Below are 27,193 nucleotides of genomic sequence, written 5' to 3' on the forward strand. Positions count from 1 at the left end.
CCTTCCTTCCTTCCTTCCTTCCTTCCTTCCTTCCTTCCTTCCTTCCTCTCTCTCTCTCTGTCTCTCTCTCTCTTTCTTTCTTTCTTTCTTTCTCGGAGTCTCGCTGTGTCGCCCAGGCTAGAGTGCAGTGGCGTGATCTCGGCTCACTGCAAGCTGCGTCTCCCGGGTTCACGCCATTCTCCTGCCTCAGCCTCCTGAGTAGCTGGGACTACAGGCGCCCATCACCACGCCCGGCTAATTTTTTTGTATTTTTTTTTTTTTTTTTTTGAGACGGAGTCTCGCTCTGTCCCCGAGGCTGGAGTGCAGTGGCCGGATCTCAGCTCACTGCAAGCTCCGCCTCCCGGGTTCACGCCATTCTCCTGGCTCAGCCTCCCAAGTAGCTGGGACTACAGGCGCCCGCCACCTCGCCCGGCTAGTTTTTTGTATTTTGTAGTAGAGACGGGGTTTCACCGTGTTAGCCAGGATGGTCTCGATCTCCTGACCTCGTGATCCGCCCGTCTCGGCCTCCCAAAGTGCTGGGATTACAGGCGTGAGCCACTGCGCCCGGCCCAATTTTTTTGTATTTTTAGTAGAGATGGTTGTTAGGGAGGATGGTCTCTATCTCCTGACCTCCTGCTCTGCCCGCCTTGGCCTCCCAAAGTGCTGGGATTACAGGCGTGAGCCACCGTGCCCGGCCGCTCTTTCTTTTCTTTCTTTCCTTCTTTCTTTCTTTTTCTTTCTCTCCTTCCTTCCTTCTTTCTTTCTTCCTTCCTTCCCTCCCTTCCTCCTTTCTCTCTCCTTCCTTCCCTCCCTTCCTCCTTTCTCTCTCCTTCCTTCCTTCCTTCCTCCCTCCCTCCCTTCCTCCCTTCCTTCCTTCCTTCCTCTCTCTCGCTCTCTCTTCTTTTATTTTTTTGAGACAGAATTTCACTCTTGTTGCCCAGGCTGGACTGCAATGGCCTGATCTCGGCTCACTGCAACCTTGGCCTACTGGGTTCAAGCGATTCCCCTGTTTCAGCCTCCCGAGTAGCTGGGATTACAGGCGCACACCACCGTGCCCGGCTACTTTTTGTATTTTTAGTAGAGGCCGGTTTTCCCCATGTTGGCCAGGCTGGTGTGGAACTCCTCAACTCAGATGATCCGCCCACCTCGGCCTCCCAAAGTGCTGGGTACAGGCTTAAGCCACCGCGCCGGGCCTCCAGCTTCTTTCACCAGCAGAAGACGGGCAAGCCTTAGGGTGAGAGGGCTTCAAAGCACATTTCACATTGCAGAGGACAGGGCTTGGTGGTCTTGGATACTCCCTTCCCTTCCCTCATTTAGTTTTTTTCATTGTGAAGAAATGGTAAAAGGTGCCAGGACTCAATGGGCACATTTCAGGTGGAGGTTGGGAAGGTAGATATCAACCTCCTCTCGATCTTACTATTTTCACTTTCCACCCCGCCCCGTAGACAGTGGGAAGACTGGCGCACGTGAATTCAAGGGCACGCCTGTGTGCGCGCGCACCCCAGGGTACCAGCCCCCCCCCCCCACTGCAGGTCCTGGATTGGACGCCTGTTTACACCTGACTGCCCGGCCCTCAGGGGTCCGGTGTTTTCCCGGGAGCGTTTGGGAGAAAAGTGTGTGGCCGCGGTAGTGGAGATCCCCTGTCCCAGGATTCGTCATCGCGGTGCCCAGACTTCGGCGCAGTTGACGAGCCAGGGGACGTGGGGGGCGGGGCGGCCTGCTATCGGCCCCGCCTCTCTCGGCCCCGCCCCGCCGCCGACAGAACCCGCCTCTCTCCCCAGGCCCGGCAGGCGCCGACCCCGCCCCTCGCTCCCAGCATGCCGTGCGACAGCGGCGGCGCGGCGGGCGGAGCCGGGAGGCGGGGAAGCAGTGGCCGTGTGAGCGTGAGGAGCTGCCGCCACCGCCTGCTACTCGTCGTCCTCGTCCTCCGGGGCCCCGGCGTCGTGGGCCGCGCACGGCCCTGGAAGAGACGTCGCCTCCCCTTCATCTGCCTCTCTCTCACGGCGCCGCTCCTGCCTCCTTGTCCTGCGCTGCGAGCTCAGGCGGAACCCGGAACGGCCGTCCTCTTCCCCCGCCCTCCGCCGCCTCCTCCTCCTCCTCCTCCTACTCCTCCTCCTCCTCGGCTTCCTCCTCAGCCCCGGGCCGGAGCGGGGTGTCGGCGGCGGCCGGTTCGGGCGGCGACTCGCTCTTCTTTGGGCGGCGGCGCTTGGCCATGTCGTGTCGGGGAAGGTAATGAGCCGCAGAGCCCCGGGGTCTCGGCTGAGCAGCGGCGGCGGCGGCGGCACCAAGTATCCGCGGAGCTGGAATGACTGGCAACCCAGGTGGGTGACCGGCCCGGGCCCCCGCCCCGACCTCCCGGGCTCCGCCTCGGGCGGGCCGAGGCCTAGGGCCGCGGGGCTGGGAGGCGCGGCCTAGGCCCTCCACCCCCCAGAGCCGGGCGCGGCTTCCTGGGTCTCCTCCGCCCCGGCTAGGGGAGGAAGGCCGCGGGAGGCGAGGCCTTAGTGCCTCCCCCCTCTGCTTGTTCTGCCCGGGGCTGGCACTGGCCTAGGATCGGGACCAGGAGGTGAGAAAGAGGCGGGGGTTGGGTGGGGGGCATTCCAGTTATCGCCTTCCTCCAACCTCGAGTTGGGAGATCCCGAGAGTCCAGGACCCTCCCTGTTACTCATTCACTTCCTCGGTTCCCCACTCTTTCAGCCGCCACGTGAGAGACCTTCTAACCTGTGTCCCTTACTGTGACCCCCACGTGTTAATATTGAGAAAACCAAAACAAAATTCCAGCAAAGGCATTGCTCTGACTTTAGGGAGGACATTCATTAGTGGAGCGTGAGATGAGATTGTGGTGACTGTTGATGGGATCGACCCACTCTGGTCTTGGGAGATGGAAGTTTTCCTTAAGTGCAAGGCCAGTTACTCTGGTGAATCTAATTCATACCTGAACACTTGAGTGAACTCTTTGGGCACCCACTTAGAAGTCTAGAGAATTTCCTCTTTTATGGAGGATTTGATCTCAGACCGTTTTGGGGCTTAGTTAGATTTGAATATATTAGAAACATTAACTTTTTAAATAAATGCAATTTTCCTGCCTTTTTGATCAATTTGGGGGGGCAGTTGTACCTAATTTAGGACTGATTTATTCTAACCTCTCTTACTAAATAAATGCTTCTATTCAGAGTCTGTTTGGAATTTAACCCAATGCTTAGAACTCCTTAAATGTATATGAATATATTTTAGGGGTAATTGATTTATGGAACTTTCCTACTTTGGAGCACAATTGTATTGTAATTGTCCAGAAACTGACCAAATAAATGTAGATCGCACAAGTTGTTGGGAAGCCCTTTTGTTTCCTGATAGTTACATGTAATTCCAGCAGTATTTGGAAATAATTTGGTAAGACGTTAGAATGTAACATTTGAAGACTGATTAGAAAAATCATTAAAATTGTCTTTGGCTAATGGGTGGTACACATCTTAGTCTGTTTAATATGCCTTTCCAAATACTGTGTCTGTTGAGAATTGGTTTATATAACTAGATGACTTTAATAATTAGTGCCTGAGTCTAGAATTGAGGTGTTTAGTCGTAAAAAAAAAAATTTTGTTTGATAAACATAGCGTTGACTTGTCTTGTACCACTTAAGAGTTTGTGAGTGCTTTAAATAAAATTAGTTGATTAAGTATTTTTTTCTGTGATTGACATGCTTAGTTTTGCCTTTTTATTGAAATGTGTGAAATTTGATTTTATTTTCTGGCATCTAACAAATTAGGTGGTAAATGAATGACAATGGATTTTAGATTATTTTTCAGTATTGTGATCAGTATAAGTATATAAGAGAATTTAGTAACCTTTTAGAAGAATAAAGTGCCCTTCTCAAATAGTCTCCTAGAGCTTTTGGAAAAATGTAAATTGTAGTTTGTAGTTCTAAATAAATAGAGAAGAGTTGCAGCCACGTGCTGGGGCCACCTGACTTCATTGCTGACAGGTATGAAGCCAAATGGCTTATGTAGTTATGGAATATGTACATGAGCTATTAATAAATATTATCCTTGCTGTTTCTTTCAAGTGCTTTATTTCTTGGCTCTGGGGAGGGGCAATGGGGGAAGGGAGGAGCTTACAAGAAAGCTTACAAGGTTTCTTTGAAGCTGTGCTTTGTAACAAAGTTTCAGAATGTAACGCCTTGGTAGACGATACTGTGAGATGCATTTGGTTACAGGGAGTAACAATTTGTTAGGATATTGGAAAGATTTGATTTTCTTCTGTTGTAGAAGGAACGGGGAATTGTGGACATACCCCATAGCATAACTTGATTTGTTTCTAAGATTGTCATAGCTGATTTGTTAGTCAATAAAAATACCTCGGATATTTGCCAAGTCATAAATTTTCATTAGTTAAATTTGAGGTTATTCTGTCCCCTATTCAGAAAGGTGACAGACTCTAGGTAACTGACAGAACGGATCTTGATCTTGCTTCTTGCTTAAATGAAGGTTTAGAATTTAACCCAATGCTTAGAACTCCTTAAATATATATAAATATATTTTAGGGGTAATCGATTTATGGAACTTCAGATGCAGGCACGTTTATTGTGGTTCATCTGAATAATTTTGATTAAACAATTTTTTTTTTGCCTCTTATGTACCGTTTCGTCCCTGCTGGTTTGGTTCTGTTTTCCTTGATTTAAGCTTTTTTTTTTTTTCCCCTGAGATGGAGTCTTGCTGTGTCTCCCAGGCTGGAGTACAGTGGCGCAGTCTTGACTCACTGCAGCCTCTGCCTCCCGGTTTCAAGGAAAAATTCTCCTCCCTCAGCCTCCTGAGTAGCTGGGATTACAGGTGCCCAGTTAATTTTTGTATTTTTAGTAGAGATGGGGTTTCATCATGTTGGCCAACCTGTTCTTGAACTCCTGATTCAGGTGATCTGCCTGCTTTGGCCTCTCAAAGTGCTGGGATTACAGGTGTAAGTCACTGCACTCAGCTGATTTAGGCTTTTGAAAAAGCAACACTTGTTGATTTCTTTTAGTGTTAGTTTGCCATTTGGTGTGGAAAATGACTGTTGAGTCAATTTTGACCACACATGATACTTCACACATACTGACAGGAAGTGTTCCAGGTGGCTGAATATGTGAATGTCATATGGCAAGAGAGCATACCCATGTTCCATAGAAGCATACCTCCAACAGTAAGCATTTATATGGCACTGCCTTTTAGTTTTCCTTTTCATTCACTGTGCTCTCAGTCAACTCTTCTGTAAATTTTTTTGAGACAGGGTCTTGCTGTATCACCCAGGCTGGAATGCAGCGGCACAAATACTTGGCTCACTGCAGTCTCGACCTCCCAGGCTCAAACCTCCTCCCTCAGCATCCACAAGTAGGTGGGGCTACAGGCGCTTGCCACCAGCCTGGCTCAGTTTTGTATTTTTTTTTTTTTTTTTTTGAGACGGAGTCTCGCTCTGTCGCCCAGGCTGGAGTGCAGTGGCGCGATCTCGGCTCACTGCAAGCTCCGCCTCCCGGGTTCACGCCATTCTCCTGCCTCAGCCTCCTGAGTAGCTGGGACTACAGGCGCCCGCCACCGCGCCCGGCTAATTTTTTGTATTTTTAGTAGAGACGGGGTTTCACCATGGTCTCGATCTCCTGACCTTGTGATCCGCCCGCCTCGGCCTCCCAAAGTGCTGGGATTACAGGCGTGAGCCACCGCGCCCGGCAGTTTTGTATTTTTTGTAAAGATGGGGTTTTCACCATGTTGCTTAGGCTGGTCTTGAACTCAAACAATCCACCCGCCCTCAGCCTCCCAAAGTGTTGAGATTACAGGTGTGAGCCACCACACCCGACATTTAAGAATGGTTGAGCAGGCCGGGCATGAAGTGAGACTCTTTCAGAAAAAGAGAGAGAAGACCAGGCATGGTGGCTCACACCTGTAATCCCAACACTTTGGGAGGCTGAGTTGGGCGGATCACCTGAGGTTAGGAGTTCAAGACCAGCCTGGCCAACTGACATGGTGAAACCCCGTCTCTACTAAAAAAAAGAAAAAAAATTAGCGGGATGTGGTGGCACATGCCTGTAATCCCAGTTACTTGGGAGGCTGAGGCAGGAGAATCACTTGAACCCGAGAGGCGGAGGTTGTAGTGAGCGATATCATACCACTGCACTCCAGCCTGGGCAACAGAGCAAGACTCCTTCTCAAAAAAAAAAAAAAAAAAAAAAAGAATGGTTAAACAATTAAACAAATGAGTGGTCTGAGGTCAGTTGTATTATTTGAAATCTGTGGGTTCCTCAAGCATAAAGTTGAGAAGGTTTTGGGAACCACTGGACGCCTCTGGTTTTTTCCATATGAAGAAACAGGAGTGGTGGCTTCTTAGAACAAAGGAATGTCTGACCTATGGAAGTTGCCCTCTTTACTCCTCTTCCCTAAAAAAATGACCTATCATTGCCAATAGCTAAAGTCTGTCATTTTTTCCACCTTAGTTTGGAAGATAATCTTCTAGTATCAATCAGGATAGAGATCAGAATGATGTTTTAAAATTAAATGTGTAATTCATAATTGTACATTTTAATATTCTAACGTGACATTGATTAATTTGACATTGGAGTCAAATAGATTGATTAATTCAGCAAAGAAGAGAAAGCATTCAAGTCAACAGAAAACAAGTAGATTCCACTTGGGGTGTTAGGACATTAATTGTGTAACTGGTCTTATATGTTTAGTAGTAGTTCTATATTGAGTGTCTTACTGTGTTCAAACTTAGGATCTTTCTATACTTTAAGAAAAGGATGAAACTGTATAATAAAAACACCTTCCAATTTTGGTAGATTCTAGATTCTAGACAGATCAAAATATTCAAAAGTGCACACATCTTCTCTATTGTGAAAGACCAAAAAATGGAAATGTGTTGTGAAATTAGAAAAGCTGTATACTAGTATGTCTGAGGTTGTGAGAAGCTGGATTTTTGAAACCGTAGTTGTCTATTCAGCCTTTTATCAGTCTGTACTAAGTTTGATGTCCATAGGTACATAATATAGGGAAATACATAGAGGATAAAATTCAGTGAAGTTACATATTTTATAGCTATTAGGTGGGTGCAAAAGTAATTGCGGTTTTGGCCAAAACCGCAGTTACTTTCACACCAGTCTAATATTAAATGGAACTAGAGTTAAATAGAATTCAGTGATTGCCAGTTCTATTCAACAGATTTCGAAGTACACTAAGGAAAATTTCAACAAATTACGTATGGCTGTTTTACGTGGGGGAAAGTAAAACACCCATAATAAACTAAAAAATAAAAAGTAAAACTAAAGTAACGTTTGTTTTTGTATTTTTAATTTCTTTTTTCTTTTCTTTCCTCTTTTTTGAGATATGCTCTCGCTCTGTTGCCCAGGCTGGAGTGCAGTGGTGCAGTCACTACTCACTGCAGCCTTCATTTCCTGGACTCAGGGGATCCTCCCACCTCAGTCTCCTGAGTAGCTGGGACCACAGGTGCATACCATCACACCTGGCTAATTTATTTATTTTTCCTCTCTCTCTTTTTTTTTTTTTTTGAGACAGTTTTACTTTATCGCCCAGGCTGGAGTACAGTGGCACAATCTCAGCTCACTGCAACCTCCACCTCCTGGTTCAATTGATTCTCCTGTCTCAGCCTCCCGAGTAGCTGGGAATACAGGCGCATGCCACTACGCCTGACTAATTTTTGTGTTTTTAGTAGAGATGGGGTTTCACCATGTTGGCCAGGCTGGTCTTGAACTCCTGACCTCAGGTGATCCACCCACTTCGGCCTCCCAAAGTGCTGGGATTACAGGCGTGAGCCACCACGCCTGGTCTCCTCTCTCTTTTTCTGAAGCAGAGTCTTACTCTATTGCCCAGGTTGGAGTGCAGCAGAACTATCTCAGTTCATTGCAACCTCCACCCCCCAGGCTCAAGAAGTCCTCCTACCTCAGCCTCCCAATAGCTGGGACCATAGGTGCATGCCACTACGCCCAGCTACTTTATTTATTTATTTATTTTTGTAGAGACGGGGTTTTGCCATGCTGCCTGGGCTGGTCTTGAATACCTGGGCTCAGGTGATCCTTCCTCCTTGGCCTCCCAAAGTGCTGGAATTACAGGTGTGACCCACCATGCTTGGCACACTAATTTTTTATTTTTATTTTTTTGTAGAGATGGGGCCTCCCCATTTTGCCCATGCTGGTGTCAAACTCCTACTCCATTATGAAATAAGACATTCCTTATGAAACACTTGGTAATTGTATCTTTAAGTTGAACCTTACCCCCACCCCAACTTTTTTTTTTTTTTGAGATGGAGTTTTGCTCTTGTTGCCCAGGCTGGAGTATGCAATGGTGCAATCTCGGCTCACTGCAACCTCTGCCTCCCAGGTACAAGTGATTTTCCTGTCTCAGCCTCCCAAGAGCTCAGATTATAGGCATGTGTATTTAGTAGAGGCGGGGTTTCACCATGTTAGTTAGGCTGGTCGTGAACTCCTGACCTCAGGTGATCCACTTACCTCGACCTCCCAAAGTGCTGGGATTACAGGTGTGTGCCACTGTACCTGGCCTTTTTTTTTTTTTTTTAAAGACATAGTTTCACTGTGTCTCCCAGGCTGGAGTGTAGCGGCACAATCTTGGCTCAGTACAACCTCCACTTCCTGGGTTCAAGCGATTCACGTGCCTCAGCCTTCTGAGTAGCTGGGACTAGAGGCGCATGTCACCAGGCCCAGCTAATTTTTGTATTATTAGTAGAGACAGGGTTTCACCATGTTGACCAGGCTGGTCTCAAATTCCTGACCTCAAGTTCCCACCTTGGCCTCCCAAAGTGCTGGGATTACACGAGTGAGATACTGTGCCCGGACCCCCCAACCCCTTTTGTTTTGCTTCCTTTATAAATTAGTATAATAGAAGATTTTTTGTCTTTTTTTTTTGTTTTTTTATAACAGGTAATAAAATACTCTGATTCAGTAAATATTGATGCTTCTAGGGATATATATATATATTTTGAGATGGGGTCTCACTGTGTTGCCCAGGCTGAAATGCACTAGTGCAATCTTGGTTCGCTGCAACCTCAGCCTCTCAGGTTCAAGCGATTCTCCTACCTCAGCCTTCCGAGTAGGTGGGATTACAGGCATGTGCCCCTACCCCTGGCTAATTTTTGTATTTTTAGTAGAGACAGGGTTTCACCATGTTGAGCAGGCTGGTCTCGAACTTCTGACCTTAAGTGATCTGCCTGTCTTGGCTTCCCAAAGTGCTGGGATTACAGGCATAAGCTACTATGGCCAGGATTTTTATGACTTGTAAAACCACTGTCTTCAAGGAGACTGTAAGTTATTATGGGAGATAAGGACTTTGTAAAGGAAAGAGCATGTGGATTTTGTGATATAATTCTCAGTCTTCCTTTCTCTCTCTCTCTCTCTCTCTCTCTCTCTCTCTCTCTCTCTTTCTTTTGGAGAAAGAGGCCAAGGCGGGCAGATCACCTGAGGTCAGAAGTTCAAGACCAGCCTGGCCAACTTGGTGAAACCCCCTCTACTAAAAATACAAAAATTAGCTGGATGCAGTGGTAGGCACCTGTAATCCCAGCTATTCGGGAGGCTGAGGCAGGAGAATCGCTTGAACCCAGGAGGTGGAGGTTGCAGTGAGCCAAGATGATGCCATTGCACTCCACTCTGGGTGACAGAGCGAGAGTATCTCAAAAACAAAACAAAACAAAAAGCCTGAAGAGTCAGAGGAGGGAAAGTTATATGGTTAAGTACGGAGCAGTGGGGTGATGGAATTGGTCTGTACAATTTTGACTGTGAATTTGGGGGAGAATCTCCCCCCTCCAAAATAGAAGAAAATTACATTAAGGCCGGGTGCAAGTTGTCGGTGTGTAGAGGAATTGGGTACTTATGAGGAGTAATACAAATAAAAGGTGAAGCTGAAGCACTGGGTTGGGGACCCTATTGTAGGCCTTGAATCATAGTTCACGTGTTTTGTGTGTGTGTGTGTGTGTGTGTGTGTGTGTGTGTGTGTGTGTGTTTGGGAGGCTGAGGTGGGTGGATCTCCTGAGGTCGGGAGTTCGAGACTAGCCTGACCAACATGGAGAAACCCCGTCTCTACTAAAAATACAAAATTAGCTGGGTGTGGTGGCGCATGCCTGTATTCCCAGCTACTCGGGAGGCTTAGGCAGGAGAATTGCTGGAACCTGGGAGGCGGAGGTTGTGGTGAGCTGAGATTGCGCCATTGCACTCCAGCCTGGGTAACAAGAGCAAGACTCTAAAAGAAAAAGAAAAAGAGTGTGTGTGTGTGTGTGTGTGTGTGTGTGTGTGTGTTTGAGAGTGCGTGCATGCGCATGCAAGAGAAATCGCAGTGGTAGGCGGGTAATAGGAACAATATAGAGAAGGGGCTGCTAAGGACCTGAGTATTATGTTTATATTTAACAATTTAAGATAAGGCTGTGTGTGGTGGCTTACACCTGTAATCCCAGCACTTTGGGGAGGCCAAGGCGGGCATATCACCTGAGGTCGGGAGAGACCAACCTGACCAACATGGGAAAACCCTGTGTCTACTAAAAATACAAAAATTAGCCGGGCATGGTGGCGTATGCCTGTAATCCCAGCTACTTGGGAGGCTGAGGCAGGAGAATCACTTAAACCCGGGAGGCGGAGGTTGTGGTGAGCCAAGATCGGGCCATTGCACTCCAGCCTGGGCAACGAGTGAAACTCCGTCTTAAAAATAAATAAATAAATAAATAAATAAATAAGATAAAAATATTCAGCTCAGTGTGTGAGAATTTCCATAAGCAAAAGCCCTTCATTCCCTTCATTTGTTATCTGGTGTTGATTGAGGATGATCACTAAAGTGATACTTTTTATCTGCTCAATCTTCACATTAGACACATGTATGGAATGTCATATAAGTGTTGTGTAAGCCGGGCGCGGTGGCTCAAGCCTGTAATCCCAGCACTTTGGGAGGCCGAGACGGGCGGATCACGAGGTCAGGAGATCGAGACCATCCTGGCTAACACGGTGAAACCCCGTCTCTACTAAAAATACAAAAAACTAGCCGGGCGAGGTGGCGGGCGCCTGTAGTCCCAGCTACTCGGGAGGCTGAGGCAGGAGAATGGCGTAAACCCGGGAGGCGGAGCTTGCAGTGAGCTGAGATCCGGCCACTGCACTCCAGCCCGGGCTACAGAGCAAGACTCCGTCTCAAAAAAAAAAAAAAAAAAAAAAAAAGTGTTGTGTAAAATAGAGTGTGGTCCATGGTGGGAACATTGAATTGTCACAATTCTTGGTAGGGTTTTCTGCCCTTGTTACCTGACACTTATTCTTTATCCTAATCACCTAAAACAAATCCGTGAGGCTCCTTTCATTGGACCACCCTTAATAGATTCACAGGAGCTGTTTGTTAACTTTTCACGTTGTCATCATTTTGGTTACCTATCTTTGACTATCTTGAAGTTTTTCAGAGCCCATTTTATTTTTGGAACTATAAAATAAAACATACTTCCCCTTGTATAGAGGCCTAATAGTAGAGAGTACAGAAATTTTGTGGTTTCATATGTATAGGAAATGCTCCCTTATTCTGTGTTATTTATTTATTTATTTATTTATTTATTTATTTATTGAGACGGAGTCTCTCTTGCCCAGTCTGGAGTGCAGTGGCGCTATATCGGCTCACTGCAAGCTCTGCCTCCCAGGTTCACGCCATTCTCCTGCCTCAGCCTCCCGAGTAGCTGGGACTACAGGCGCCCACCACCACGCCCGGCTATTTTTTTAATTTTTAGTAGAGACGGGGTTTCACCGTGTTAGCCAGGATGGTCTCAATCTCCTGACCTCGTGATCCACTCACCTCATCCTCCCAAAGTGCTGGGATTACAGGCGTGAGCCACCACGCTCGGCCTGTTTTTTGTTCCTTTAATGTAGAGTATAACTTACTAAGTTCTTGTGGTGTTCGCTCATGCAGAGATACTTGGTTTTATACTGTTATTCTTTTCTATCTTGTATTAGTTAATTGAGTGTACTTTTCCTTTTTAAATTGAATTCTCTTTTGAATTCTATTGTGATGCTTCTTTGAGATAAAATTTATGTATGTGTAGTTTTTTTTTTTTTTTTTTTTTTTTTTGAGACGAAGTCTCGCTCTTGTGCCCCAGGCTGGAGTGCAGTGGTGCGATCCTGGCTCACTGCAACCTCTGCCTCCCGGGTTCAAGTGATTCTTCTGCCTCAGCCCCCCGAGTAGCTGGGATTACAGATGCCTGCCACCATGCCCGGCTAGTTTTTGTACTTTTAGTAGAGATGGGATTTCACCTTGTTGGCCAGGCTGGTCTCGAACTCCTGACCTCAGGTGATGATCGCCTCGGCCTCCCAAAGTGCTGAGAGTACAGGCGTGAGCCACTGCGCCCGGCCTGTATAGGTCTTAAATTCAGGAAATTTTGGCAAATGTATACACCTGTGTAACCATGACCTCAGTCAAGGTACAGATATGCAGTGACTTTTCCACTATCACACCCATTCCTGCTCACGTTTTTTTCATATACTTAGCAGTATCTGGAATTTTTATGTGTGCCATCTCCAGTAAAATATAACCTGCATATGTGCGTGGATCTGGTAAAATTGTTACTTTTGCTATCCCCTTCTTTCCTACTGAGTGCATCAGTAAATAGTACACTCTATATTTGTGTCTTTCCTCAAGTAAATACATGACAGTGAGATCCTGTAAGTTTGTATTTTTATGTTTAGCCTTAACTCCAGAGTTTACAACACTGTTCTTGTAGGATGCATTTTTGGGGAAAGCGTTCCTCTTATGGCAGCCCTGTCAGGGCTTAAACAAACTGATTGAGCAGGCTCAAAAGGACAGTATTGTAATGGACTGGAGTGGCCAGATCTTTTTACAGAAGAAAGAAGACGGTAATTTGGCCATGCGCAGTGGCTCATGCCTGTAATCTCAGCACTTTGGGAAGCCGAGGTGGGCGGATCACGAGGTCAAGAGATCAAGACCATCCTGGCCAACATGGTGAAATCCCGTCTCTACTAAAAAAAATACAAAAATTAGCTGGGCGTGGTGGCACATGCCTGTAGTCCCAGCTATTCAGGAGGCTGAGGCAGGAGAATTGCTTGAACCTGGGAGGCGGAGGTTGCGTGAGCCTAGATCGTGCCATTGCACTCCAGCCTGGGCAACAAGAGCAAAAAAACCTCTGTCAAAAAAAAAAAAAAAGCCGGGCGCGGTGGCTCAAGCCTGTAATCCCAGCACTTTGGGAGGCCGAGGCGGGTGGATCACGAGGTCAGGAGATCGAGACCATCCTGGCTAACATGGTGAAACCCCGTCTCTACTAAAAATACAAAAAACTAGCCGGGCGTGGTGGCGGGCGCCTGTAGTCCCAGCTACTCGGAGGCTGAGGCAGGAGAATGGCGTGAACCCGGGAGGCGGAGCTTGCAGTGAGCCGAGATCGCGCCACTGCACTCCAGCCTGGGCCACACAGCGAGACTCCGTCTCAAAAAAAAAAAAAAAAAAAAAAGGAATATGGTAATTTAAGATTCATGTGTTTTGTCCATCTTGAAAAATACCTTGTGCATGTATCTGAAGTCTTTTTACACATTGACTTATCTTGGGTCTATTGTATCTGTCTACATTATTTAAGCAATGTAATCACTAAAAATTTAAGCACGGGGTTGAGCTTTCTGGCATTCCATTAGAATGCCTGGGGAAACACACTTCTTGCCAGTTGCGTGCCTGCTGATTGGGGAATGAAACGCAAATATTCCAGTATCAACAGATTTGTTTATTTCGTTTTATTGTTTTTGAGACAGAGTCTCACTGTCGCCCAGGCTGGAGTGCGGTGGTGAGATCTTGGCTCACTGCAAATATTGCCGCCCGAGTTCAAGCGATTCTCCTACCTCAGCCTCCTGAGTAGCTGGGATTACAGGCACCTGCCACTGCGCCTGGCTAATTTTTGTAATTTTTAGTAGGGATGGAGTATCACCATCTTGGCCAGGCTGGTCTTGAACTCCTGACCTTAGGTGAGAAGGAAATCCCACTTTGTAAATCCCAAGGTGCTGGGATTACAGCCGTGAGCCACCGCACCTGGCCTAGAGTCAACAGATTTCTAAACATCCTGAATTACTTCTTTTGTATTAATTTTCAGGCCCTTTCAAAAAAGGAATGGGATTCCTGTTGATATTCATTCATATTCATATTTTTATTATGTTGGTATTCATATAGTATGTGTAGGACCTTATATTTATTTAAAATCCTGTTATAGACTTTTTGTGTTTATTATTTAAAGCTTTTTTCAGAGGGACTTACTCCTTTTTTTATTTTTGAGATGGAGTTTTGCTCTTGTTGCCCAGGCTGGAGTGCAATGGCACTATCTAGGCTCACGCAACCTCTGCCTCCTGGGTTCAAGTGATTCTCCTGCCTCAGCCTCCGAGTAGCTGGGATTACAGGCGTGTGCCTCTGGCCTGACTAATTTTTTGTATTTTTAGTAGAGACAGGGTTTCACCGTGTTAGCCAGGATGGTCTTGATCTCCCAACCTCAAGTGATCCCCCGCCTTGGCCTCCCAAAGTGCTGGGATTACAGGTGTGAGCCACCGTGCCCTGCCTCAGAGGGATTTCTGGTACCAGAATTATAGATTGTTTTTGTTATGGAACTTTCTAAGTATGCTCTTCCTTTGTTTATTAAGGGGAGACATAGATTTTTTTTTTATTACCCTTTTTGTCATCATAGAGAATAGTAGTCTACAAGAATATTATTAGAGGCTTAGCAGTGGCCTCACTGCACATACACGTATGTATCTTTGGGAACCTACAGGTTTTTAAGAAGTTGTTAAACTTAACATTTATTAGATCTTTGTTTTTGGGTGGCATCTAATATATTAATAGCCTAGAAAAAAGGCTCCACTAATGAATATGTCTTAGATTACATAGTGACATATAATAGCTTTTCCTCCACATTTGATGACTTTGCTAACATTTTCTTTTTTTTTTTTTAGTGAAGCTCTTTGAATTTAAAGTTTTCTCTCTTATTTAAATTTATTAGTTAAAAACTTACTTTTACTCTGTTCCCTTTAGCATTTCAACCTGATGTTAAAAGATGTATATGTGTGATAGGTGTGTTTGAATTTTTAACTTTCATCTTGGAGTATTTAATTCTCTGAAGCAGTGCATGACTCTTGCTCTTCATCCTCTTGAGGGTGTCCCTGGTTTATATTCCTGATGATACAAACCCTGGAATTTCTTGTCTGAAGTGTTAACACTTTACTTCCAGGCCCTACTTTGGTTTTAACAGTGGAAGTTCAGATTCAATGCATTAATGACAGATTCTATGTTGGCTTCTTCAGATTTGCCAGAACCTTACAGAAAAACCTACTTATGTGAGGAAATCATTAGACTTTTTGGGTATTCTCTTTGTATAATGAGACTCTTTTCTCATTAGATAAGTAAAAAGATCCAGAGATGATCACCAGTATCACCCAGAATTCGTATATATTTAATTGAAAATAAAACAGATCCTGGGATTCTTTCCTGAAAAAGTTGATTACATTTCTTGCCTGTCCATATGTTCTTTGTCTAAATGTGAAGAAAAATAAAAATATAGCAGGTTTTCCAGCACTGAGACTATGAAACTTGAGATTTAGCATTTTTAGTCAGATTTAAAGGAATCTACCTTAAGTGATAGTTTATATTGTTTTTGAAGGATCTGAGTAAGAATTCTATTAAAAATGATTAATTCTGTCATTATTTGAAATGTTGATGGAATTTTAATGTTCCTTTTTTGAAAATACTAAAATTGTAAATAAATTTACGCTTAATAGCAAATAGGTCGTATGTATGTGGTAATCAATTCATTGACTAAAAATTTCTTTTTTTTTTTTTTTTTGAGACAGAGTCTCGCTCAGTTGCCCAGGCTGGAGTGCAGTGGCCGGATCTCGGCTCACTGCAAGCTCCACCTCCCAGGTTTACGCCATTCTCCTGCCTCAGTCTCCTGAGTAGCTGGGACTACAGGTGCCTGCCACCACGCCCGGCTAGTTTTTTTGTATTTTTTAGTAGAGACAGGGTGTCACCGTGTTAGCCAGGATGGTCTCGATCTCCTGACCTCGTGATCTGCCCGTCTTGGCCTCCCAAAGTGCTGGGATTACAGGCTTGAGCCACCGCGCCCGGCCTTAAAAATTTCATAAAAGATGCCTTTTATTTAAAGTGGCCTATCATGTGTAGTTACTATAATGCAAGTGCTCTCTACGTTTTTATTATAATCTTACTGAAGAAGTAAAAATGTAATCATTGTTCTCCCCACTCTAATTAATATTAATTCAAAAATCATAATAGTACACATTTGTAGGGTACAGTGTAATGTTTATATATGTGCAATGTGGTATGATTAAATCATGCTAATTAACATATTTTCACCTTACTTTGCTTACTCATATTTTGTGGTGAGGCATTTGAAATTTAATTATTTGAAATACCTTATTATTATTGCTATTGTTATCTCTGTCTTCTCTTTGCAAATAAATACATCATTATTTACTATAGCCACCCTGTTGTGCGAAGATTTCAAAACCTATTTCCCCATCTGTAATTTGTTCCCTTTTCTTTAAAAAAAAAAAAAAAATCTACCCGCTCTTTTAGCATTGGTGAAGTTAAAAATAGAACCGGTGTGTTTTAGATTCCTCTCTAAGTGTCTTTTATTTTTAAGAATGTATGTTTTTTTTTTTTTTTTTTTTTTTGAGATGGAGTCTCACTCTGTTTGTTGCCCAGGCTGGAGTGCAGTTGGCACCATCCTGACTCACTGCAACCTCCACCTCCCGGGTTCAAGTGATTCTTCGGTTTCAGCCTCCCATGTAGCTGGGATTACAGATGTGCGCCACCACGCCTGGCTAATTTTTGTATTTTTAGTAGAGACGAGTTTCACCATGTTGGGGCTGGTCTCAAACTCCTGACCTCAGGTGATATGTCTGCCTCAGCCTCTCGAAGTGTTGGGATTACAGATGTGAGCCACCGCGCCCAGCTAGAGTGTGTGTATTTTTTAAAAAAGTTGATCCTTCACAGATATTTATCTTAGGAGAGGCGGGTGTCATGAAAAAAGCTATGGACTAAGAATGGGAAGACGAAGATCTTTTGTATTGGCACTACCAGCCATGTCCCTCTGAGGGGGTAATTTTTGCCTTTTAAGACGTTGGGAGGATTAAAGTTCAGGAAATTATTTTAAAAATTGTTTCAGTGAATACTTAGAAAAATATTGGTGGAGTTAGAATTAATTGCTCTCCGGTGGAGTGGCTCTCTTTCTACATTTTCTTTCTTTTTTTTTTTTTTTGAGGTGGAATCTCGCTCTGTTGCCCAGGCCAGAGTGCAATGGCGTGATCTCGGCTCACTGCAACCTCTGCCACCTGGGTTCAAGCGATTCTCCTGCCTCAGCCTCCTGAGTAGCTTGGATTACAGGCATGTGCCACCACACCTGGGTAATTTTTTTTTTTTTGTATTTTTAGTAGAGATGGGGTCTCACCATGTTGGCCAGGCTGGTCTTGAACTCTTGACTTTGTGTTCCACCCACCTCTGCCTCCCAAAGTGCTGGGATTATAGGCGTGAGCCACCGCGCCTGCCCTCTTTCTGCATTTTCTAGTGTACTCCCATTAGGCTGTAAACCTGTTTCTTTTTTTTTTTTTTTTTTGAGATGGAGTCTCGCTCTGTCACCCAGGCTGGAGTGCAGTGGCCGGATCTCAGCTCACTGCAAGCTCCGCCTCCCGGGTTCACGCCATTCTCCTGCCTCAGCCTCCCGAGTAGCTGGGACTACAGGCGCCCGCCACCTCGCCCGGCTAAGTTTTTGTATTTTTAGTAGAGACGGGGTTTCACTGTGTTAGCCAGGATGGTCTCGATCTCCTGACCTCGTGATCCGCCCGTCTCGGCCTCCCAAAGTGCTGGGATTACAGGCTTGAGCCACCGCGCCCGGCCTGTAAACCTGTTTCAAGTTGGATAATAAGAGCATAGCTCTGCATCATCATTTTTTCTCCTTATACTCACACCTTAAGAATTTGTTACTAGTTGAAATGATAAGCCAGCAAACATAATCTCATCTTTGTGACTACTTGCATAGGTTGGAGGGCAAGTACAATGTAAATGGAATGTGTAGAAAAAGGGTAGGTTGAAAGGTAGCTTATAGCTTGCTTACCTTTTACTACACAGTTGGAATTTAAGAGCTGATTCTTATAAGAACACGAGTTGAACGATGAATTGCTTTTTTCCCTCTGGTGTAGTGTGTATGGGTGTGTGCATATATATTTTTCTTTTCTTTTCTCTTTTCTTTTCTTTTCTTTCAATGGGAGAAGGGAGGATGCCAGAACCATGGAAAGGTTGTACTCTGCCAGTGTGATAGTTTTAAGTACTTGAGGGGTGGAGAAGAACCACATGCATCTTCTAAACAAAGATGGGAAATGTCATATCATTGCAAGAATATATATACAGTATTAAGCAATTACAAGATTTTGGGCTGGGCATGGTGGTGCTTTGGGAGACCAAGGCAGGAAGATGGGCGGATCACTGAAGCCCAGGAGTTGGAGACCAGCCTGGGTAACATAGTGAGACCTGGTTTCTACAAAAAATACAAAAATTGGCTGGGCATGGTGACTTATACCTGTAATCCCAGCACTTTGGGAGGCCGAGGCGGGCAGATCACCAAGATCAGGAGTTTGAGACCAGCCTGACCAACCTGGTGAAACCCAGTCTCTACTAAAAATATAAAAATTACCTGGGCATGGTGATGCACACGTAATCCTAGCTATTTGGGAGGCTGAGGCAGGAGAGTTGCTTGAACCCAGGCGGCAGAGGTTGCAGTGAGCCGAGATCATGCCACTGCACTCCAGCCTGGACGACAGAGCAATACTCTGTCTCAAAAAGAAAAAAAAGCCGAACATTGTGACGTGAGTTTGTAGTCCCACCTACTTGGAAGGCTGAGGTGGGAGCATTGCTTTAGCCCAGGAGGTCGAGGCTACTGTGAGCTGTGATTGTACCACTCTCTCAAAAAAAAAAAAAAAAAAAAAAAGATTCTAGTACTATTTGAAATCGTACTGTAAATCTATAATAAATGATTGCTGTCTCAAGGAACTTAATATCTAGAAACATTGTTTCTTTTTTCCTTGTAAAAGGGAATTATACAAGTTAATTCTTGTAAATCACTTATGTCAATCTGATTAAAGTGTTTCGTATAAAATGTAACAAAAGAAAAAGATAGGGTTTGTGTAGACTGTGGGTTTAAAGTGGCTTGAGTGATGATTTTGAAGTTTCCTAGCTGTCTTATACTTAAGGCTAAATATAAAGACCTCAATAAATTTCTGGCTACTGCTGAGCACGGTGGGAGCATTGTTTCCTGCTCTTACTAGTATGTTTCAGCAACTAGCAAAACCTGTCTTCATTTAATACATTTTCCTACAGTTAAAATCATAGTGTGATTATTTTGAAAGGCATCTTCCTTTTTCAACTGTTTGATTTGTGAGACCATATCTTCTGGAATTACTTGAGACTCTAATTAAATTGACCTTTAAAATTTTTTATTTCATTTTCTTTTAGAGTTGGAGGTCTTGCTATGTTTTCTGGACTGGCCTAGAATGATGGTGATTATTTTTTTCTTTAGAGACATAGTCTCACTGTGTTGCCCAGGCTGGTCTCAAACTCCTGGGCTCAAGTGATCCTCCCGTCTCAGCCTCCTGAGTAGCTGGGATTACAGTTGTGAGCTACTGCAGCCAGCTTGGCCTAGGATTATTTTTATTTATTTTTATTTTTTTAGTTTTAATTTTATTTTGTTATTTTTTGGTTTTTTTGAGATGGAGTTTCGTTCTTGTTGCCCAGGCTGGAGTGCAATGGCAGCATTTCGGGTCACCACAACCTCTGCATCCCGGGTTCGAGTGATTCTCCTGCCTCAGCTTCCTGAGTAACTGGGATTACAGGCATGCACCACCATGCCCGGCTAATTTTGTATTTTTAGTGGAGACAGAAAGGTTTCTCCATGTTGGTCAGACTGATCTCAAACTCTCAACCTCAAGTGATCCACCCACCTCGGCCTCCCAAAGTGCTGGGATTACAGGTGTGAGCCACTGCACCCAGCCAGGATTATTTTTAAAGACAAGATTTAACATATGCTATTATTAGAAAATCTTATAAACATGTTATTCCCTGGGAATGTGCTTCAACCTGTTGACTAAAGGAATTTTGATCAGAATAACTACAGTTATCATCTGACTGTTTTCAGAAGTTGAAAAAAATGGTTGCATACATTTCTTATATTGGTAAACATCACTTCACCTTTACCTTGATTATAAAGTCCCAATCTGCTTTTGAGACTCTTTAGATTTCTGCAGTATGTAACTCTTTTTTTTTTTTTTGAGACGGAGTTTTGCTCTGTCACCCAGGCTGGAGTGCAGTGGCGCAATGTAACTCTTAATGATTCTTAATCTTTGTTGGAATGGGTTATTTATTTATTTATTTATTTATTGAGACCGAGTCTCACTCTGTTGTCCAGGCTGGAGTGCAGTGGCGAGCTCTCAGCTCACTGCACCCTCCGCCTCTGGGTAAGCGATTCTTCTGCCTCAGCTTCCTGAATAGCTGGGATTACAGACATGCACCACCATGCCTGGCTAATTTTTTTGTATTTTTAGTAGAGACTGCATTTCACCATCTTGGCCAGGCTGATCTTGAACTCCTGACCTCAGGTGATCTGCCTGCCTCGGGCTCCCAAACAGCTGGGATTACAGGTGTGATCCACTGTGCTTGGCCTATGTTTGGCATTTAACTGGCGGGGGAGGGATGCATAGCTTTGTAAATTTTCAGTCTTTTTGTTCTTCATCTATTAAAGAGGTCATAGAGTAAGATATTTCCATTCAATCTTGGCAATTTCCCAGGCCAAACGATATGTTTCTAGGGTACTTCCAGGACTTACTGACAAAACTTACTGACAGAAGGGGAAGATAAGCGATGCAAATGAGAGCTGAAGCAGGGTCTCTCTCTCTCTCTCTTTTTTTGAGATGGAGTCCCGCTCTGTCACCGTCACAGGTGGGAATGCAGTGACGCGATCTCGGCTCACCATAACCTCCACCTCCTGAGTTCAAGTGATTCTCCTGCCTCAGCCTCCCAAGTAGCTGGGACTACAGGTGCCGCACCACCATGCCCAGCTAATTTTTTGTGTATTTTTAGTAGAGACAGCGTTTCACCATGTTGGTCAGGCTGGTCTCGAACTCCTGACCTTACGATCTACCCACCTCGGCCTCCCAAAGTACTGGGAGTACAGGCGTGAGTCACCGCGCCCGGCAAAACAGTCTCTTTTTAAGGTTGTAAGCTGGCTTGGGTTAGAAATAAAGGCAAAGAGCCACTCCATACCTGTAGTCCTAGCTACTGGGGAGGCTCAGACCAGAGAATCTCTTGAGCCCAGGAGTTCAGGGCAGCAGTGAGCTGTAATCACAGACTGCACTACAATGTGGGCAACATAGAGCGATACCTAATTAAAAATAAATAAATAAATGCAAGGAGAAAGTCAAATGAACATGGTGCATTTAGGTGTACAATTAGTTGGCACAAACAATTTTTTTTTTTTTGAGACAGAGTTTCTCTCTTGTTGCCTAGGTTGGAGTGCAGTGAGCCAGTCTCGGCTCACTGCAACCTCCGCCTCCTGAGTTCAAGTGCTTCTCCTGCTTCAGCCTCCCAAGTAGCTGGGATTACAGGTGTCTGCCACCACGCCCAGCTAATTTTTATGTTTTTAATAGAGACGGGGTTTTGCCATATTGGCCAGGCTGATCTTGAACTCCTGATCTCAAGTGATGCGTCCGCCTCAGCCTCCCAAAGTGCTGGGATTACATGCATGAGCCACTATGTGGGCCAAGAATGTTTTAAAAACGAGTTTCATTCAGCTCACCTCATTCCTCTGCAGGGCACTGGTGTGCAGGGCAAAACTGCTCAACCCTACTCAGCAGCCCTGTGAAAGCTGCTGAAAGGATGAGCAGATTGAGGCCTGAACTTTATCTTGGATTTAGCAACCTGGAGGTCATAATGGATTTTGCCAAGAGTGATGGGGCAGAAGTTGGACCAATGTGTGTTAAGGAGCTAGAAGACGTGAAGAAATGGGAGAGGGGAGTCTAGACAACTTTAGTTTGGCTGCAGCAAGTAAAGGCAGATTGTTTGATGGAGGGACATGTGGGATTGATGGAGTTTTTCCTTTTGTTTTTCCTTTTTATATGTTTTCGTATTTTTAAATGGGATACATTAGAAAGTGTTACATGTTTAAGGGGGTGGATTTAGTTCAGTGGGAAAAGTATTTGAAAAGTTACAGTAAGATGGAAGTAGATGGAATCCTAAGTAAGGTCTAGAATCGGGTGCAGGTATTTTATGGTATGTCTCCCCCTTCCCACACCCCCCCACCAAGAGGGAGTTTCGCTCTTATTATTGCCCAGGCTCTGGAGTGCAATGGTTGGCTCACTGCAACCTCCACTCCTGGGTTCAAGTGATTCTCCTGCCTCAGTCTCCGGTATAGCTGGGATTACAGGTGCGCATCACCACACCCAGCTAATTTTTGTATTTTTAGTAGAGATGAGGTTTCACCATTTTGGCCAGGCTGGTCTCCCAACTCCTGACCTCAAGTAATCCACCCACCTTGGCCTCCCAAAGTGCAGAGATTACAGGCGTGAGCCACCGTCCTCAGCTGGTATCTTTTTTTTTTTTCTTGGTGAAGTAGAATGTGTGTTTGGGGAGGGGATGTGATAGGATATTTTGGAATTTGAAGAGAATGGGAATGTCTGGATAGGGCATGTATAGAATGGAAAATAAACACTGGAGGATCCTGGGAGTGCAGTGCTTATTGATGGATCATTGGGTTTATCCAGGACAGGGGTTTTGCCAGATTGGTGTGATGAAAATCTTAAGAGTTAAGGGTATAGGCAAGAGTGTTATTGAAATGATACACAATGAAATCTAAGCTGGTTAAAGAAGTGAAGAAGGGGCCGGGCACGGTGGCTCACACCTATAATTGCTGCCAAGGTGGGTGGATTCCTTGAGGTCAGGAGTTCGAGACCAGCCTGGCCAACATGGTGAAACCCTGTCTCTACTAAAAATACAAAAACTAGGCATGGTGGCAGGCACCTGTAATCTTAGCTACTTGGGAGGCTGAGGTGGGAGAATTGCTTGAACCTGGAGGCGGAGGTTGCAGTGAGCCAATATTGCACCACTGTCCCGCAGCCTGGGCAACAAAATCAGACTCTGTCTCAAAAAAAAAAAAAAAAAAAAAAAGTGAAGAAGGAGGAGAATACTTGGATTGGGATAAAGTAGAAAGAGTCTCTGGAATTAAAGATTAAAGTTAACTAAAAAACTCAAACTTTGGAATGGTATTGAGAAAGTGTAAGGTGAACTGAAAAAGTCTCATGGGATTTTAGAGCCAAGAAGGCCTTGAGTGGCAGTTCCTACCTTGGTAGGAATAGCTTCAGTGGTGTGTTGCCGGTGGAACCCTTATTAAAGTGGGTTGAAAAGTAAGTGAAGGCAAGGAAGATAAATTTTTCAACAGGTTTGTCTGTGAAGAGTCTAGACTATTAGATTGGTAGAGGGAGAAAGGCAGGTAAAGGGTTTGTTTTTTTTGTTTTTGTTTTGGAGTCAGTCTCACACTGTCACTGGGTTGGAGTGCAGTGGCGCAATCTCAGCTCACTGCAACCTCCGCCTCCCGGGTTCAAGCAGTTCTCTTGCCTCAGCCTCCCAACTAGCTGGGATTACAGGCACTCGCCACCACACCCGGCTAATTTTTTGTATTTTTAGTAGAGACGGGGTTTCACTATGTTGGCCAGGCTGGTCTCAAACTCCTGACCTAGTGATCCCCCTTCCTCGACCTCCCAAAGTGCTGGGATTACAGGCGTGAGCCACCGTGCGTGGCCTTATTTTTTTATTTTTTGTTTATTTTATTTTATTTTTTGAGATGGAGTCTGGCTCTGTTACCAGGCTGGAGTGCAATGGCGCGATCTCGGCTCACTGCAAGCTCCGCCTCCTGGGTTCAAACGATTCCCCTGCCTCAGCCTCCCAAGTAGCTGGGACTACAGGTGTGTGCCACCGTGCCCAGGTAATTTTATTTTTTCTATTTTAGTAGAGACTGGGTTTCAACATGTTGGCCAGGGTGGTCTCAATCTCCTGACCACATGATCTGCCTGCCTCCGCCTCCCAAAGTGCTGGGATTACACGCGTGAGCTGCTGCGCCCCGCTGTTTTTGTTTTTGCTTTTTAAAGTAAGACTTTTGAGAGTGCTCATATGTTGATGATGTGATTAGCAGTAGTAAAATGGGAGATTTTGCAACATACAAAAGAGAGACAAGGCATACCTTGGAAAATGGGGGGAATAGACAGATCCAGATGATTTGTATGGATAGGAGGTTTATTTGTTACATTATGTGAAGATGATGGGAAGAAAGGCTGTATGTGCAGATGCAGGTGAATTTGTGGATATATTAGAAGGAAGATGGCAGGCAGTGATAGTGTTGAAGAGCTCAAACATTAGACGGTACTGGGTCTGAGTTCTGGCTCTGCCTTTTACAAGCTGTGCAACCTTAGGCCAGTTATGAAACCTTAGTTATTAATCTGTAAAATTATATATAATAATAAGATTGTGTCGAACATGAAATGACACGATAAGCGTATGTAAACTGCTTGGATCAGTTGCCCACTAGCTCTTGTTAGGAGCTAAAATGTTAGCTCTTGCTGAAGGTGCTGTCAAATGGCTTCTGTTTCTTATGAAGCAGAACTGTAAGGTCATCCACTGGTAGTGGTGGGAGAAGGAAGAGGGTGTGGAAAGTTTTACAGGTGTTTTGGAAAGGAAAGAAACCTGGTGAGGGAAATATGGGGAGCATCAGAGGCCCATTGGAAGTCAGAGAAAAGGAGCACCGGGTCATGGAGGTGAGGGGATACTTTTGTCAGCATTTCTCTGAAGACAATTATGCATGTGAAACAAAGATTAAAATCACATCTGTTGCCCTCCTAGAGTTATTGGCTTCGTTTGCTCCTTCTGGCTAATTTGATTGGAGGTCTGAAAATAGAGAATATTAGAGGTTCCTTGGAAGAGAAATAAGCAACACTGAAGTCAAATCTTTATCATGTTTGCTAGAAATGTTATTAAAAAACAAAATTTATGGCCGGGTGCAGTGGCTTATGCCTGTAATCCCAACACTTTGGGAGGCTGAGGTGAGTGGATCACTTGAGCCCAGGAGTGCGAGACCAGCTTGGCAACATTTTGGGAATGTTGTAGAGAATGGGACAAAAAAAACCCCAAAAAACAAAAGTTAGCTGGGCATGGTGGAGTAAGCCTGTGGTCTCAGCTGCCTGGGAGGCTGAGGTGGGAGGTTTGCTTGAACTTAGATTGCGCCTCTGCACTCTAGCCTGGGCAACAGAGTGAGACCCTGTTTCAAAACAAACAAACAGACAAGCAACTGTTTTTGAGCTACACTATATTTAATGGTTTTAAATATGAGTGCAGAGTAAGAGGGAGTCCAGTCCATAAGATGACCCTTGCTTCTAATACTAGTTGCAAGTTTGGGGGTTCCCAAGATCACTGTGTTTTTTTTGTTTTATTTTGGTTTGTTTTTTTTTTTTTGAGACAGGGCCTCTCTCTATCACCCAGGCGAGAGTGCAGAGGCTCACTGCAGCCCTGGACTCCTCCCTCCCAGGTTCAAGCAATCCTCCTAACTCAGCCACCTGAGTAGCTGGATCTACGGGCGCATACCACCTTGCCTGGCTAATTTTTTTTTTTTTTTTTTGAGACGGAGTCTTCGCTCTGTCGCCCAGGCTGGAGTGCAGTGGCGCAATCTCTGCTCACTGCAAGCTCCGCCTCCCGGGTTCACGCCATTCTCCTGCCTCAGCCTCCTGAGTAGCTGGGACTACAGGCGCCCGCCACCATGCCTGGCTAATTTTTTGTAGTTTTAGTAGAGACGGGGTTTCACCATGTTAGCCAGGATGGTCTCGATCTCCTGACCTCGTAATCCTCCTGTCTTGGCCTCCCAAAGTGCTGGAATTACAGGTGTGAGCCACCGCGCCTGGCTGTTTTTCTATATTTTTTAGAGACAGTATCGCCATATTGCCAGTCTGGTCTCAAACTCCTGAGCTCAAGCGATCTGCCTGCCTGGGCCTCCCAAAGTGCTGGGATTACAAGCTTGAGCCACTGTGCCTGGCCAAGACCACTCTTAGGTTGGATGATTTGCCAGGAGGACTCACGAGAACTCATTGAAAGCTCTCATACCCACGGTTAGAGTTTATTGCAGTTTAGGGATTCAGATTAGAATCAGCCAAGGGTAGAGGTGCATAGGGCAGAGTTCAGGAAAGTTCCAAATGTTGGAGCTTCGAATTGTCCTCCCCCTGTAGAGTTGTGAAAAATGATACCTTCCCGGTGGCACTGATGTGTGACAGTACTCGTGGATTATTGCCAACCAGGGAAACTCCCACTATTTTTTTTTTTTTTTTTTTTTTTTTGAGACGGAGTCTCGCTCTGTCGCCCAGGCTGGAGTGCAGTGGCCGGATCTCAGCTCACTGCAAGCTCCACCTCCCGGGTTCACGCCATTCTCCTGCCTCAGCCTCCCAAGTAGCTGGGACTACAGGCGCCCGCCACCTCGCCCAGCTAGTTTTTTGTACTTTTTAGTAGAGACGGGGTTTCACCGTATTAACCAGGATGGTCTCGATCTCCTGACCTCGTGATCCGCCCGTCTCGGCCTCCCAAAGTGCTGGGATTACAGGCTTGAGCCACCGCGCCCGGCCACTCCCACTATTTTTTATGTCCAGAGTTTTTACCGGGGTTCCATGGTTGCATGCTCATGTGGCTAACCTTGATCTCCAGCCCCACTGGAGGTCAAGCTGATCCATGGGACTCAAAGCTGCCACCATAAGCCACATTGTTAGACTCTGCTGTGGCCTGAAGCCCCCAGATGAACAAGGACACCTCCCTCCCACCACACCACCTCTCTTTTTTTTCGGGGGGAGATAGTCTTTCTCTGTTGCCCAGGCTGGAGTGCAGTGGCATGATCTCAGCTCACTGAAACCTCAGCCTCCCGAGTAGCTGGGATTACAGGTGCCCGTCAACATGCCTGGCTAATTTTTATATTTTTAGTAGAGACAAGTTTCACCATGCTAGCCAGGCTGGTCTCAAAATTCTGACTTCAAGCGATCCTCCCGCCTTGGTCTCCCAAAGTGCTGGGATTACAGGTGTGAGCCACTGCTTCTGGCCAGGATGTTCTTATTAGGTACAACATTTCAGGAGTTCAGAGATTACCTTCCAGAATCCACAGG

The 27,193-nt window shown here is 45.2% G+C and overlaps 1 protein-coding gene across 1 annotated transcript in view; it reads left to right on the plus strand.

Moving 5' to 3' along the window:
• The first annotated feature begins 1,139 nt into the window (after positions 1 to 1,139).
• Positions 1,140 to 27,193, plus strand: part of LOC112613721 (serine/threonine-protein kinase SMG1) — an 86,851-nt gene continuing 60,797 nt past the window's right edge. Inside the window, exon 1 of the mRNA XM_025369454.1 lies at positions 1,140 to 2,300. Coding sequence (XP_025225239.1) covers positions 2,212 to 2,300 — 89 coding nt within the window. The 5' untranslated portion in view covers positions 1,140 to 2,211. The remainder of the gene's footprint in view (positions 2,301 to 27,193) is intronic.

This window comes from Theropithecus gelada, chromosome 20 (assembly GCF_003255815.1).
Source record: "Theropithecus gelada isolate Dixy chromosome 20, Tgel_1.0, whole genome shotgun sequence".
Lineage (NCBI taxonomy): Eukaryota > Metazoa > Chordata > Mammalia > Primates > Cercopithecidae > Theropithecus > Theropithecus gelada.